This window comes from Lepidochelys olivacea (assembly GCF_965140295.1).
Source record: "Lepidochelys olivacea isolate rLepOli2 genome assembly, chromosome: 4".
Taxonomy (NCBI): Eukaryota; Metazoa; Chordata; order Testudines; family Cheloniidae; genus Lepidochelys; species Lepidochelys olivacea.
In genome coordinates, this window is record NC_140414.1 from 106,429,238 (window position 1) to 106,443,916 (window position 14,679).

General features: G+C 41.3%; 1 protein-coding gene across 1 annotated transcript in view; it reads right to left on the bottom strand.

Annotated features, from left to right (window-relative positions):
* Positions 1-6,374, bottom strand: part of DTHD1 (death domain containing 1) — a gene marked incomplete at its 3' end in the record, with an annotated part of 34,803 nt that extends 28,429 nt beyond the window's left edge. Inside the window, exons 1-4 of the mRNA XM_084625762.1 lie at positions 6,248-6,374; positions 5,418-5,748; positions 4,438-4,617; positions 1,617-1,861 (exon numbers count right to left, since the gene is read on the bottom strand). Coding sequence (XP_084481888.1) covers positions 1,617-1,861; positions 4,438-4,617; positions 5,418-5,748; positions 6,248-6,309 — 818 coding nt within the window. The 5' untranslated portion in view covers positions 6,310-6,374. The remainder of the gene's footprint in view (positions 1-1,616; positions 1,862-4,437; positions 4,618-5,417; positions 5,749-6,247) is intronic.
* Positions 6,375-14,679: the final 8,305 nt, after the last annotated feature.

Below are 14,679 nucleotides of genomic sequence, written 5' to 3' on the forward strand. Positions count from 1 at the left end.
AGCCTATTTGATTTTACATGATGGAATATATATTATAATTTTCAAAGGATCAGTAGGATTGGTTAAACCATCTCTTTGGGATTTAGAGGAGCAACATTTCTAGGCTGACAGCAACCTGCTCCAACTGGCCCCTAAAAAGAAATCCCACTACCTCTGTTCCTACTACAGGGTTTTATCCAGGCTTTCACCTAGGGAAGCAGACAAGTGGGTTTCGTTGTCAGGAGCACTTCATTAACCTGCCAGTTAAGAACTACTATTAGGAATTGTCAACAAGATTACCAAAAGTGACTAGTGATTACAGCTGTCTCTATTTTCTAAGGGGGAGGGGCTGATTTTCAGAAAGAACTTGGTGCTGTACGTCCACCCTCTGATCAAGCTGAGCATAGGCGGCAAGTTATATGGGCCTGTGGTGCCTATACTCCACCACTATTTAGGAACATGGGCCCGGCTCCACCAATGTTTGGGCTTAGCGCACTTTGGGGGGCTCTGTGCTTCAGCAGGATGCTGGGTCCAGGGTGGTCTGAAGGGCTAGCGGGGAGCCTGGTGCTGGCAGCAGCAAGCAACGTGACCCAGCGCCAGCATGGCCCTACTCCACCCCCTCCCCATTCCACCCTTTTCCCCCAAGCCCCCACTGCACCTCTTTCTGGCTTCCACCCCATCCCCCAAGCAACGCCGGGGGCTGGGCAGAGCAGGCTTGGGCCAGGTTGCGTCGCTTACTGCTGCCAGCACCAGGCCCCCCACTAATCCTCCAGGCCACTCTGGACCTCGTGTCCCCCTGAAGTGTGGGGCCCCCAAATCACGGGGGCCGGGGTGGTTGTCCCAGTCCGTTCTATGGACGGGACAGCTCTGTTTGGATCCATTCTGGGCACCACCAAAAATTATATAAACCTGGCACCCATAAAGCTGAGCAGTGCTGGGCACCGTGAAATTAAGGCACTCAAAAAATCACTAGGTTTTGGAACTCTTGACCCATATAACCTTCTGACCTTTTAGAGTAGAGCCCAGAGACCAGGCTGGCCATCTGCCCATTATAAGGTTGTTGTCCTTGATCCTTCTGTGCTTTGAACTATTTGTTTCACATTGTACTTGATGTCATTAATGGCCATGAAGAAGCATTGAGTAGGAAACGGAACTTAGAGTGAGTGGGTTTTTTGGTTTGTTCTGCTAGGAAATAAACTCAGCCATCTACAGCAATGAAGGGTGAATCCTGGACATGATCGTAGCTGCCACCCTGACTAACATTGAGTTGTATTCTGGACTACTCATGGAATAAAATACTACTCAGTGTGAGTCAAGCTGGCAAAATCTGGAGTTAAATAAAATGAAAACAGCAAAATTCTTCTTTACTACATATGTCTCAATTTTTCCCGATCTTCTGTTAAAAACCCTGGGTGAGATCCCCAGCTGGTGTAGGTCAGGGTGGTTTCATTGAAGTCAATGGAGCTATGTTTTACATCAGTTGAAAATCTGGCCAATTATATTTTTTGAAGAGGACACCTTCAGAACACTTTAAGGTGAAGAATATATTTTAATATAAAACTAGTTTGGTCAGGGCTATTTGCAATTCCATTGATGCCTTGATCTTGCTGGATTTGTAGGTAGAAGTTCTCACTTACCAAAGATGATATGCAGTTGTAACCCTGGTTACAGTGGCACTAGATGCTCTTCCATGTTCTGTTGCATCTCCCGATCTCTTTTTTTCTGGATTTGGAGGACAGGGTAGAATAACACTGACTGACTTGTTAAATGGCTGGGATGAAGGATGCTGGATATGAACCAGTGGGCTAGTAGACACTACTGCATGGTACATGTCATATTTTGCCTTTAATATGGAAACCAGTGATGGCTCAATTGGCTGGACCTATGTATAGCAAGTAACAGAATAATTAATGTACAAGTACTTAAATGTTGCTTTTTTAAAAATCATTTTAGTTTAACTTCAGGAACTGGAGGAGAGTTGCATTTCACAAAATCTCTTCCCATTTTTTAATTGAGACCGTCTAGATTTTTTTCTTTAACTCTGTTGATGAGCTCTAAGATTCTTCCTTTCCCAATCATTTTACCATATGCACAACCAAGTGCTTTGTAACAGTGTCATCAGAAACTGCTGCCATTGTTAATTAAATAATTTGGACTCCTGTTAGTGTGTGTGATTGTTTTAAAAGGTAGAATTTATACACTACCTTTTTGTCTGTACTCTTATATTCATTTTTATGACTCTTTTAATACACATTCTGCTTGCCAAGGATTTTAAATTCATGCTCTGATTTAACTTGTTGTTTTCATTTACATATTACAGCTAGGTCAAATCTTGAGGTTCTTAGTCAGAGTAAACTCTCACTGACTACACTGGGAGTTTTGCTTGAGAAAGGATGGAGGTGAAGACAAGAGTATTCATCTCATTATTAGTAAAAGTAATTATTTACACATATTTGCAAAAATAGGGTCAGATTTTCTGGATGCACCACATCAGGGAAGCTATAAGGTAGCCAGTTTTCTCTCCCAGATTCTCGGTCCCTAGTACAACAGCCTTCCAGTTCTCTAACTTTGGACCAGCTGGTTATAATCCCCTAGGATCAATATATTATCTAGGAATAGCTGAAGCGTATCATAGTCCAGCCATTCCTGACCTCCCAACTCTAGGAACACCCTCTGTGCTTGTGACTCTAAGGAGGAAGGAATAGGAGCAGGTTTTATAGGCTCTATTCCTGCTGGGGACATCCACACAATGAGGTATTCCCAGCATCGGACTTATAGCAGCGGTGCCCAAGCTTTTCCTATCATGCCCCCTCTTACCAGTAATGGAATCTGTCTGCAACCCCCCTCTATTACTGCACAGCTGGGGGCAGAACTGGGGCCAGAGGCAGAGCTGGCTTTGGGGCAGAGAGGGAATGAGGGCAGAGCCGGGCTGGGGGTGGAGAGGGAATGAGGGCAGAGCCGGGCTGGGGGTGGAGAGGGAATGAGGGCAGAGCCGGGCTGGGGGTGGAGAGGGAATGAGGGCAGAGCCGGGCTGGGGGTGGAGAGGGAATGAGGGCAGAGCCGGGCTGGGGGTGGAGAGGGAATGAGGGCAGAGCCGGGCTGGGGGTGGAGAGGGAATGAGGGCAGAGCCGGGCTGGGGGTGGAGAGGGAATGAGGGCAGAGCCGGGCTGGGGGTGGAGAGGGAATGAGGGCAGAGCCGGGCTGGGGGTGGAGAGGGAATGAGGGCAGAGCCGGGCTGGGGGTGGAGAGGGAATGAGGGCAGAGCCGGGCTGGGGGTGGAGAGGGAATGAGGGCAGAGCCGGGCTGGGGGTGGAGAGGGAATGAGGGCAGAGCCGGGCTGGGGGTGGAGAGGGAATGAGGGCAGAGCCGGGCTGGGGGTGGAGAGGGAATGAGGGCAGAGCTGGGCTGGAGTGGAGCAGGGGGTGGAGTAGAACTGTGGCTGCGAGCAGAGCAGGGGGGTGGAGTAGATCTGGGCCAGGCCTGGAGCTGGGCTGTGAGCGGAACGGAGCTGGGACGTTGGAAGAGCAAAGGGTGAAGTGGGGCTGAGAGTGGAGCAGCGGGGAGAGTGGAACTGCAGCTGGGATCAGAGCTGGGCTGGGGTTGGAACAGGGGTGAGAGTGGAGCTGCGTCTGGGGACATCATGGAGCTGCAGGTGGGGTCGACGCTGGTCTGGGGGCACAGCAGGACTAGGCAGTTTTCAACCTGCCCCCCAAGGGCTGGCCAGGGCTCCACCAGATGGCCTGTCCTGCAAAAAATATTCCTCTGCACCCCCCAGGCGAGCATGCCCCACAATTTGAGGACCACTGACTTATAGGGAGACAATGACTCTTTTGCACTTCCAGATTAGCTCAAAGGGAATGGATCAGAGCGGAGAAAATTTGCCTACAGAATACACCACTGCCTGACCCAAAGACTTCATGTACTGTGTAGATTTTTTAATTATAATTATTAATATTGTTGGAGACAGTCTTGTTTCCCAGAACATAGCAAGCATACAAATAGCTACTGCTTCATTTATATCTGCTGTGACAGGGTCAGGCCAGATGGCTATAGGAGAGTAATAGAAGGCAGATATATTAGCCCCAGGCTAAGTAGGTCCCTTTTCCCTGGGTAAGGTAACAGGGAAGGTTCCAGAACAATCAGGAACCTTCTGGAGACAATTAAGACAGGCTGATTAGAACACCTGCAGCCAATCAAGAAGCTGCTAGAATCAATTAAGGCAGGCTAATCAGGGCACCTGGGTTTTAAAAAGGATTTGACATGAAGCCCAGGTCTGTTATGCATAAAGGTTGCAGAGTCCCTCTTAATGTCCACTCCATATCCACCTAGCTGTCTATGCAGTGGAACCACAGTAATAACACTGTTTGGAGGCCTTCATCATTATGATGGGTTTCTCTTTGGAACTACTCATGTGACATGGACATGATGCGAAGAAAAATATGAATATTTCACACTTACCTTTAACTGCATGGTCACTGGAGAACTGAACGTTTCTGGAGGGTAGTAGAAAGAGATTCTAGAATCCATGCTTAGCTTTTGTGAGAGCCCTTTCTTTGGAATGGTGAATGTTTCTTTTTTTAAGCATGAAACCACAGAAAAAATACCAAGCTGGCAAATTTTCACCTCTGCAAAGGTCCCCTTTGGGAGAAAAAGGATGCTACAATTGTTAGTAGATTATCATTTCCAGTGGATGAACTAACTGTATTCTGAGAAGCAAAATGAAAATAACTTAAATGTTATTACCATTTTGACAGCCTGGTTCTCTACTGTGTTACTCCAGTAACTTTCAGTGGTGAATAAGGCTCAGTGTCATTAACAAGTTTTCATCCTATGTTTAGTCAGTGGGAGGGTGGGTGTATGCAGATATAAGTGTTACTGTTCTTTAGGTTAAATGCAAAATAATCTCTCCTCTGTTTCATTTACCAAAGAATTGTCAACTTCACACGCATGCTCACATTTAAAACAAAACAAAACTGTAGAGTCATCTGTATTCTGGGGCAAAGTACTTCTCCAATTAATGTTTCTGAAGAGATGATGTTAATTGGGGAGTTTTGTATCCAATCAATCATGGGGAATCTTGGAGAGAGAAATACAATTTAGTCTAGAAAAAAATCAGGTTAGATCCACACTGAACCAAATTATACTCTGAGCCACCTGTGGGAGGAAGGGAGGATAGGCAGCTTTAGGTCACCTTTATGCCTCCCTATCTTGGGGGTTGTTCTGGGGGCGTGAATTAGCACCTGAAGCTTAAGGCACCCAAAACTAATGGTCACCTTAGAAAATGTGGGTCTTCGTATTTAGGTAACCTTGGCAATATATGAAATTCATGATGGAAAGCATGGCTTATTAATCACTTCTTTAATTGCAAAATTTAACTCAACCTTAACTGTTCAGCCACAATAGACCCTGTCATAATACTCAAATAAGAATTCACCAACCTTCTGGTTTCCCTGGTACCCATCAAAGGAAATGGGAGTTAAGTAACTTGATTGAAAGTTCATATTGGTCACCTTCACCATGATGTCTCGATAATTTCCTCTGTAGCGTGCAGTGAATGGGATTGCAATGTTGATAGGAAAGGGGATTAGTTTCCCCTGGTCTAAGCACGCAACACTGATGACATTGCTGACCAGCGCCTCAGAATCTTCCACCACCAAGGAACTCATGTCATTGATGATCCTGCATACTAAATTTTCGAGAGTGATGGAAGGTGCTGTAATATAACAGGCAACTTCAGGTTCAATATTACCACTCACTTCTGCTAGAAATCTGCAGAAAAATACACAATATTATTCTCTGGGCTTTTTTTGTCCTATATTATGTAAGCAATAAACCAATTTATATATGCATTTAATATATTTAAATAATAAATATATCCAAATTATCCACCTATCTTTTCAGTTTTTATAAAGCAGAGGGAACTGATCAGTAATACCTTGCATTAACTAACAAGTGCATAGGACCTAGAAAAATATCAGTAACACTGATTAAAAATGTATGTTACAAATTATAGGAAAGCTGCCTAATTTTGGGACCTGATCCAAAGCTCATTGACATCAATCAATGAAATCTTTCTACTGATTTCAATAAGTTTCAAATCTGACCTTTTATGTGCTCAAGATTTCAGGAAGCTACATTAAAATCTTCAGTGCAGAGTTACATTTTTATTTAGTGTCCATACTAAAGGGTGAACTGCCCTTTATGCACGTCCAATGGCTGGAGTGCACGCAGATGTGTGTTTACAAATAGTCAACTTTTTCATACTTACTCTTTGTTCATCCAGGGACTTGATCTTTCCACTTCTTCTGAATCATTTGTTGAAAGATTCATAGCAGGTGTATTGCATATATTCTCCGACCTTGCAGACTCAATTGCATTGTTTGTGTTGTTCCCATTAATCTCATAAATTTCCTCCTTTTTCTCATCATCTTTTTCTTCTTCACATGAATTCTCTGTTGGTTTGTGATCTTCATATTCCATCTGAGTTGGAGGTTCTTCACTTACTGCCTGTTCTTGATCAGAAAGATTGATTACAGATCTATCACAGATATCTTCGGACTTTCCAGATACAATTATATCATCTCCATTGCTCCCAGGAACTTCTTGAAAAGCTCTCTTTGGGCATTTCTTATTATAAGGCCTTGCTCCATGACTTTCATCCTTTCTGTTGCAATCTTTTTGCTCTGTATGTGAACTCTGTAGGAGCTTGTGATCTTCATTTTCCATTAGCTTTGGGAGGTCTCTGCTTACTGCCTGTTCTTGATCAGAATTTTTTTCACTTACTGATATAGCAATTTCTTTTTCCACTGTTTTGTTTTCACTTGACTGGACTTGGTGAATGTTCGGACTTTTCCTTTCATTCATGGGAGAAGTTACCTGGAGTCGCTGACGTACACCAGCAGATACTTTCCCAGAATGTGTCTTTTCTCTTTCGCACACAACTATTTCATTGGAAACATCTTGAACAATCTGGGATTGAGATTTATCATCATGTCTGCATCTAATATCATAAAATTTGTTTTTTGCCTCTTGAAGATGTGTAACTGTATCCAGAAAGAGTTCATTTATTTTCCGAAGACAACCCACAAGAGCGATGATCTCTAGAAAAAAATGTAATTAATTGAGTGTCACTGAAATATTAGTGATAGTATGCAAAAAAAAGTCAATACACACACGAGAGACAACACGGGTAAAGTAATACATTTTACTGAATCAACTTCTGTTGGTGAGAGAGACAAGCTTTTGAGCCCCACAGGGATCTTCTTAGGTCTAAAAAAGGTACTCTGAGATCTGAAAAAGAGCTCTGTGTGGCTCAAAAGCTTCTATCTCTCTCACCAACAGAAGTTAGTCCAATAAAAGATATTACCTCACCCACCTTGTCTCTTTAATATCCTGGGACCGACATGGCTATCACTATATTACCTAATACATACACAAGGAACTGTGCACAGCTATGCAAATGGCTTATGTATATGCATATTGGATAATATATTCTGTTTCTTTTCTTTCATTTTTTATTTAATACACAATAAAATATTTATTTCAAAAGCAAAGTGAATTTGAGTGACTTAGTTGATGAAGAACTGGATACTGACTTATAAAACTATAGTCTCAGCCCTCCCAGAACTTCTAATTAATACTAGTTTAATGATCAGACAGTAGCTAAATTCTTGAAGACAACCAATTCAAATCAGAAAACTGCTGCATAATAGCTGTAATTAGCTCAGGAGCAGTCCAATATTCAATCTTAATTATTTTTCTGTCCAGAAGGCCTCATTCTGCAAGGCGCTGACCACTCTGACCCTGATCCAGCAAAGCAATTAAGTATCTGAGTAGTGACAGAGACTTCCCACATGGTTAAAGTTAAGTGCCTTGTCGGATCAAACCCTAGACATGGTGGAGATTTCTTCTAATGAAAGCTGAGAACACTCCTGTGCGGAAACACAAGAATTAGCTGTTGTTTCTATAACAACTGTGTGACAGGTATGGCAATTTCTTGCCATATCCTTGGGAGACCTTACTGAATTAAGTTTAAGAATCTTTGAGGTCCTTTGTGTTACATTAATTGTTTATGTAACTTCTGAAAGAGGGAGAAGTGAAAGATGTGAGACTTGGGGGTTCAAAGGACTATACTCAACAATGTGCCAGACAAGAATGGATTTATGGAACAAAAAGTGTTAAGTGGTTTTACTGGGGAATACCTAATGGAAGTTAAATGCAAATCCCCTACCTCCAGTTATGCCAAAAAACCCAACAAACCAAAACCCAGCCTTTTGAAATTATGCCCTGAGGAGTGGGCCGTTGTCTGCTGATCACCTCATACATGAAGCCAGAAAGGCCCAAGCTGTGTAAAAGAAAGACTGAACTATTCATAGCTGTACTCATTCTGAAGCTGAAATAGTTATGAACTTGTAACCACAAGGAAAACCCAGTTGCAGGTGTTGAAGGACTGACACCTACCAGAGATCGAGGTTGGAGTTGGGGTGACCTTTTAAAGCAGGTTTGTAGGTTCTTTTATTGTTTTGAATATGTTCTCTATAATTCTTTCACCTTAAGAATGAATGTGCTTACTTACAGAGAGCTGTATGGTAACTTGTAACTGAGGGCAATTATGCTGTTCATAGCCTCTAGAGAGAAAATAAAGCATTGGTGCTGGTCTGTTTAGGCAGTCTGGCTTGCTGGGAATATCACAGTGTTGGCAAGGAACTTTGCAGCCTGGAAAAGCCCCTGTCAGGAGGGGGAGAGATGTGCATCTCTATTCAAGAGAGGTGTGACAGCTGAGGAGCTGGGATCCCGGTGTGGTGCACTTAGTGGACGAGGGAGGAAGGCAGATGTAGTTCTCCTGAAACTGTCATATATGATGGCAGTGTATGAGGGAATCTATGACAGGGTGAACTGTCAGAAGTGCTAACAGCAGTGAAAGCAAATACTGCGTAAGGAAATAGCACAGAGGAAAAAGTCTCATGCTGTTTTAGGGAAAGGAATAGAGAGAAGAGAGACTGGGTGAGGGGGGAAATGGGTTAAGAACAGCTGAAGAAAAGTCAGCAGCTTGAGTTATGTAGCGAAAGGCAGTGCAACCCTAAGGAGTGGACAAAGGTGCACCTTGTTGACTTGCTGTTTTCTGATGACGGGAAGAGAAATGATGGCTCAGGTTTGCAGGGAACATCCAGCCCATTGAAAGAGGGTCCAACAGGTGGGGAAAATCTTGGAGCCAACTCCCTGGAGATAAGCAAGGAAGAGGCTGCCAGAGGCAGCAACTATGTCTCATGGGGATTGAACGCCTCACTGCAACAGAAATTGTGGACAGACTGACAGAGTACAAGAGGCTGGAGAGGGACAGAGTGCGACTGGAACTCTAGCTGTTAACAGACCAGGAGCGGCAGTGCCAGGATGAGAAAGAAGAGAAGAAGAACCAGAGCCAACAGGAGGAGCAGCATGAGGAAAGAGGACAGGGAACATACCAGCTTGAGATGGAGAGACTGTGCCAGGAAAACTAAGCTGGTAGATGAAATCAAACCCCCTGTACCTGTCTCTCTGAGTGGCACACACTTCAAATTATTTCCTCATTTCAGGGAGGGGGATGACAATGTTTTTGAAGTGGAGTGTGAATTGAACAAGGTGGGAGAAAAGAACATGATGTGGTGGGTTGCTTCACTACTGTCAGGGACAAAGGACTTGGACATTTTCACCCTTATGGACAGAGAGGACTACAAAGACCAAAGGCACTCACACTAGGCTACCAGCTCCTCAATCAACATCTCTCGGATGGAGACCCTCTTCTCTCTTCCTTCTATCTGGGGTTTTTCCAAGCTGCACAGTTCTCTGCCCACACTGTGATATTCCCATGAAGCCAGACTGCCTAAATAGGACATTGTCTGCATTTTGCTTTCTCTCCAGAGGCTATGAACAGTGTTTCCCTCAGTTACAAGTTACCACACAGCTCTTTCTAAGCAAGCACATTTATTCTGAAAGTGAAAGATTTACAGATAAAACAAATTTAAAACAATAGAAGAACCTACATGCATGTTAAAAAGCTTATCATACCACCTGAAGTCTCAAGTTCTGGTGTCAATCCTTCAAAACTCATAACTGGGTCTACCCTGTGATTAGAAGTTCATAACTTTCTCAGATTCAGAATCAGAACAACCATGAATAGTTCAGTCTTTCCTTTACACAGTTTGGGCCTTTCTGGCTTCATGTATGAGGTGATCAGCAGACAATGGCCCATTCCTCAGGACATAGTTTCAAAAGGCTGGGTTTTGGTTTATTGGATTTTTTTTTTGGCATAACTGGGGTAAGGGATTTGCATTCAACTCCTATTAGGTATTCCTCAGTTAAACCTTGGGCCTTAGATCTTGGCCTCATATACAAGACAGTCAGTAGACAATGGCCCACTCCTCAGGACATAGCTTCAAAGGGCTGGGTATTTTTGCATAACCAGAGGTGAGGAATTTGCATTCACCTCCCATTAGGAATTCACCAGGAAAACCACTTAACACTTTTTGTCCCAAAAGTACATTCTCAGGCACATTGAACAATATAGTCTTTTGAACCCTCGGGTCTCACATCTGTCACAGCTCCATCCGTCGAGAGATTACATACTATCCCAGCCCACAATAATACAAAAACCATGCATGTAACACAATGGATTCCAAAGATACATAAACTTAATTCAGTAAGGCCTCCCAAGCATATGACAGGAAATTGCCATATCTGTCACAATGTGACCTTATAAGAAAAATGGATTATTTTATTTTCCTGATTTGTCTTGTCTTATGCCCTTTCCTGGAAATTCTTGCAAAGAAAAACGTTCAAGGATTTTAGATGTATTACTTTTACAGCAACCCTCAAGCCTTTTGCTGTCAACTCTGTAGCAATTGGAGAGTTTTGGAACTGTCTCTCTTCATTTATTAGATGCATTACAAATCTCTGGGAGCATTTCTCAGCATATTTCTGTTCAGTACTGTGTGATACTCACAGGCTTGTTTTTGAGGTTAAATCCAGTGCAAGTCAAAACAAATAAAAAAGTGATAGAGATGAAACACCATATGCAACACTTACCACTTGCAAAAGATTGAGAGAGGGGGGGGAAAGGACACCAAATAGGGTGATTCTCTTCTGAATAGAATCCAATGACTCACTTTCACTGCTCCTTCTTTCACACCTAATGAGGAAGCTGTCTAGATTAATCAATACCTTATTGTTTTCTACATGGAAAAATAATTGTATTATATGATAATGTTATTGGTGTGATGCGATAGATTAGATGGGCCTTTTCTTTCAGTCCTAGTTTTCAGAGGCTTATATAAATCTGTCTCCAAAAATTACATTTTCAAGAAAGTTTTTTATATTTGTCCTCAGCCAAGGAATTAACATTTGAAAGATCCAAAGAAAACGTATTTAATGGTTGTTCAATTACCAGAGTATGAAAAGTATATATTTTTTTTTCTGAAGTTGGAAAAAAATTGTGCAGATGCATTTTTTCAATCTAGCAACTGTAAACTGCCTTGGATCTGAGATTTCAAACTTCAAAAAAAAATGTAGATTTCAATAAAGAATGAATGATTTCATAATGTGAAAAAAATGGTTGAAGAATAAAGAAATGAAGAGAGTGGATATAGCATGATTTGCATGCACCCTTACTGGCTTAAGTATGTGCCATTATAGGGCTAAATTGTGCATGTTGTTTACTAATGTAAAGCTGAGTAAATCTGAATTTTACTAATGTAAAAATTCCACTGTCTTCATTAGAAATGCTTTGCATTTACAGATTTACTAGAAGAATTTGGTGCGTGGTTTGTACCGTAAATATAATTGATTCAAGATATCTTACCTTATGGACCAGCTAGCATATACTTGGTAAGGTAACAAAGGGAATCCCAAAATGTCCCTATACCATTCTGGCCTTAAAGAGGGCTTCATTTAGAATAAAGTCCTATTCTCCTGTACCTGTCCCTACTTCATTATCTACACCAGCTATTTCCAGCCCACCACCACACTAGCAGTCAGAGGCGCAACTGATTCCTAACCCAATGCTCTTCCAATATCTGCAACTCAGCCAATATGTAAAGGTCATGTATTCTGTCCATTTACAACAAAAAAAGTGGTTTTATTTATATGTATTTTGATTTGTAATGTGTCTAGTCTTAGAGCTCTATGCACTTCTACCGGATGTAAAAAAATCAGTTCATACCATAACTCACAACAATTAAAAATTAATACTGAGAAAAGGATCCTCCACTAACTTAATTATCAGTTTGGGGGCAATCATTCTGAGAATATCCCAATGGTCATCTCAGGAACGTGATATGGGAGTAGCTCAAGTGTGGTTTCAAGATGCCCGACTAGGGTAAAAATTCCTATTGTTTTACCAATCCTTTGAGGTAAAACCGAATAAGAAAGGCAGAGGGGGATGTGCTCCATTCCTTCCTCTATTTGTCCAATACTTTCTCAACCCTCAGAGTAGATTTCAAAAAAAGCACCTGAACTGCTAAGGTTTAGTGGGTGTATTCCTCTCCCTCACCCACTTGTGAAAATTGCCGCCAACGTGTAATTAAATTATGGGATTTTTTTAAAATTTAAATTAATCATAATCTCTCTCACACATCAGATACATGTATATGGATGCACCTAGTGCCATCTGTGGGGGAGTCTACATTTTGGATCCTAACTGTATGGAGAGAGGGATTCCAGAATGGATGGATGGACTAAGGGGCTATGAGGAAGATCAGTTTCCAGTTGCATCTGAGATCCACTTGGTGTAACAGAGAAGGGGAGCAGTAGCTGGACACAAACTGGCTTCAGGGGTTTAAGCAAACAGTTAATACTGCTTATATCACCTGACAAGGCTTGCAAAACCTATTGAGCAATCTTAAAACTATTTAAGTGACCAAACTGTTACCTAATACTATAAGTAGGATCCAGAGCATAAGACTATTACAAAAACATCACCATGGTTGCCCACTACAGCAGAAACTATTTGCCTGCATCTAGGTGGTTTCAATTTGTGTGTTATTTACTAAATAAAGTTGCAGCCATTAAGCCATTGCACCTTAAATTTGTCTCATATTTTCCTTACAGCCTACACACCAATTTACGTACAGCGAACATGCATATTAAGGCTTTAAAGCTGACACTAGATACAGTAATACAAAATATTGCTACAGATGCTATGGATATTACATGTAAACTCCAGTTATGCAAACCCCCATTACCTGAAATTTGGAAATAAAAATGTAGGTTTTTATTTGGAATTTTCAGTTTTCCCCAGTTCCATTTTTTTCATATATTCTTGAGCCATTCTGAAAACTGAGGTTTGCCTATCCTATGTACCTTTGAATTTCCTGACCTGTATGTGTTTAAAAGCTGAACCACATCACTGCATAGTAATTTTAGACTATTCACCAACATTGTGTTAAAAGAGCCTTTCCGCACGTTGTTCCAATGTTAACCTTGAAATTTCCTGCTGTGCATTTTTTAAAAGCATGTGATCACTTTAAGGACTGTACTTTCCTTGTTTTTCTGACCTGAGATAACCCAGTTTCAGAATACAGTGGCAGTCTATGTTTAAGTGTCTCCTAACTTCTTTACTAACTCGTTATTTTATATGAAAGAGAGAGACTATGGAAAAGAATCTTTTTGGAAAAAGAGAATCAGAGAGTTCTGAATGAATGAAAAGTAGCTAATACAGATCAGATATACATAGTTGGGAAAACCAAATTGCAAGCAGGTCTTTTCTCACTAGAAAGCTCTTGTATGATCTTGGATATCTTACGAAAACCATAGAGTTAAGACTCATAAGTACGGGCATAGCTGAAGATCTGAGTCAGGAAATTGTATCTCTGTCTCTTAATCCTGGTGTGCTAAACTAAAATATTATTAAATGCAGAGATTGTATTTTTCTGCTATATTTTGCTAAATATTCTTGATGTGGTGGGATTTGGGGGAAATCTTTGGTTTGCAAAAGCATGCTATCCTTTGTTCAGGATACTATTTTTAATGTGAATCCCACATGAAAGCACATAATTGACCCATTAAATGTAAATTTATGTAATTAAATACTATTAGCAGACCAGTTTAACAGTACATTAAGAAGGGGAAAATCTAGAGTAATTTAGTTTCCTCAGGAAAGACTGGAGGAAGACTTTCTGGTTTGCTTGAGCTATGCAGGATCAGAGGGCAGAAGAGCCAAGAATTGGCCCTTACTTGTTTATTTTTATACAAATAATAATACAAAACAATATAGATAAGGAAACTTTATATTCATTCAGTTTAATTCATTATTCTACATGGAAACCTTTTTTAAATCACTATCTCTTCAGAAAAATACATGGAGAGAATAAAAAGTAAAATATATTCTACTGAAAGAACAAATATTGAAGTTCCAATTAATGTAAAATGTGACTTCACATGAGCATCAGAGGGCAAAATTTGGCTTACTATATATTAAATAAATTCTCTTTATGGTTAAACTCATCTTTACTTGCCTTGACTTGAAACCAATTGCTTGTGTTTGTTTTGAAGAGTATTCAATAGCTGGCAGGTGTCTTGTAGGATCTCTGTATTGTGTTGTAGCTGTTGGCTGAGGGAACTGCTGAGTTCTTGCATGAGAAAGATCAATCTAGGCATATACTCCGCTGTATCTTCATTATCTTGAAGGTCACCCTTTAGCAGTGTTTCTCTTGTCATTAGGTTTAGATG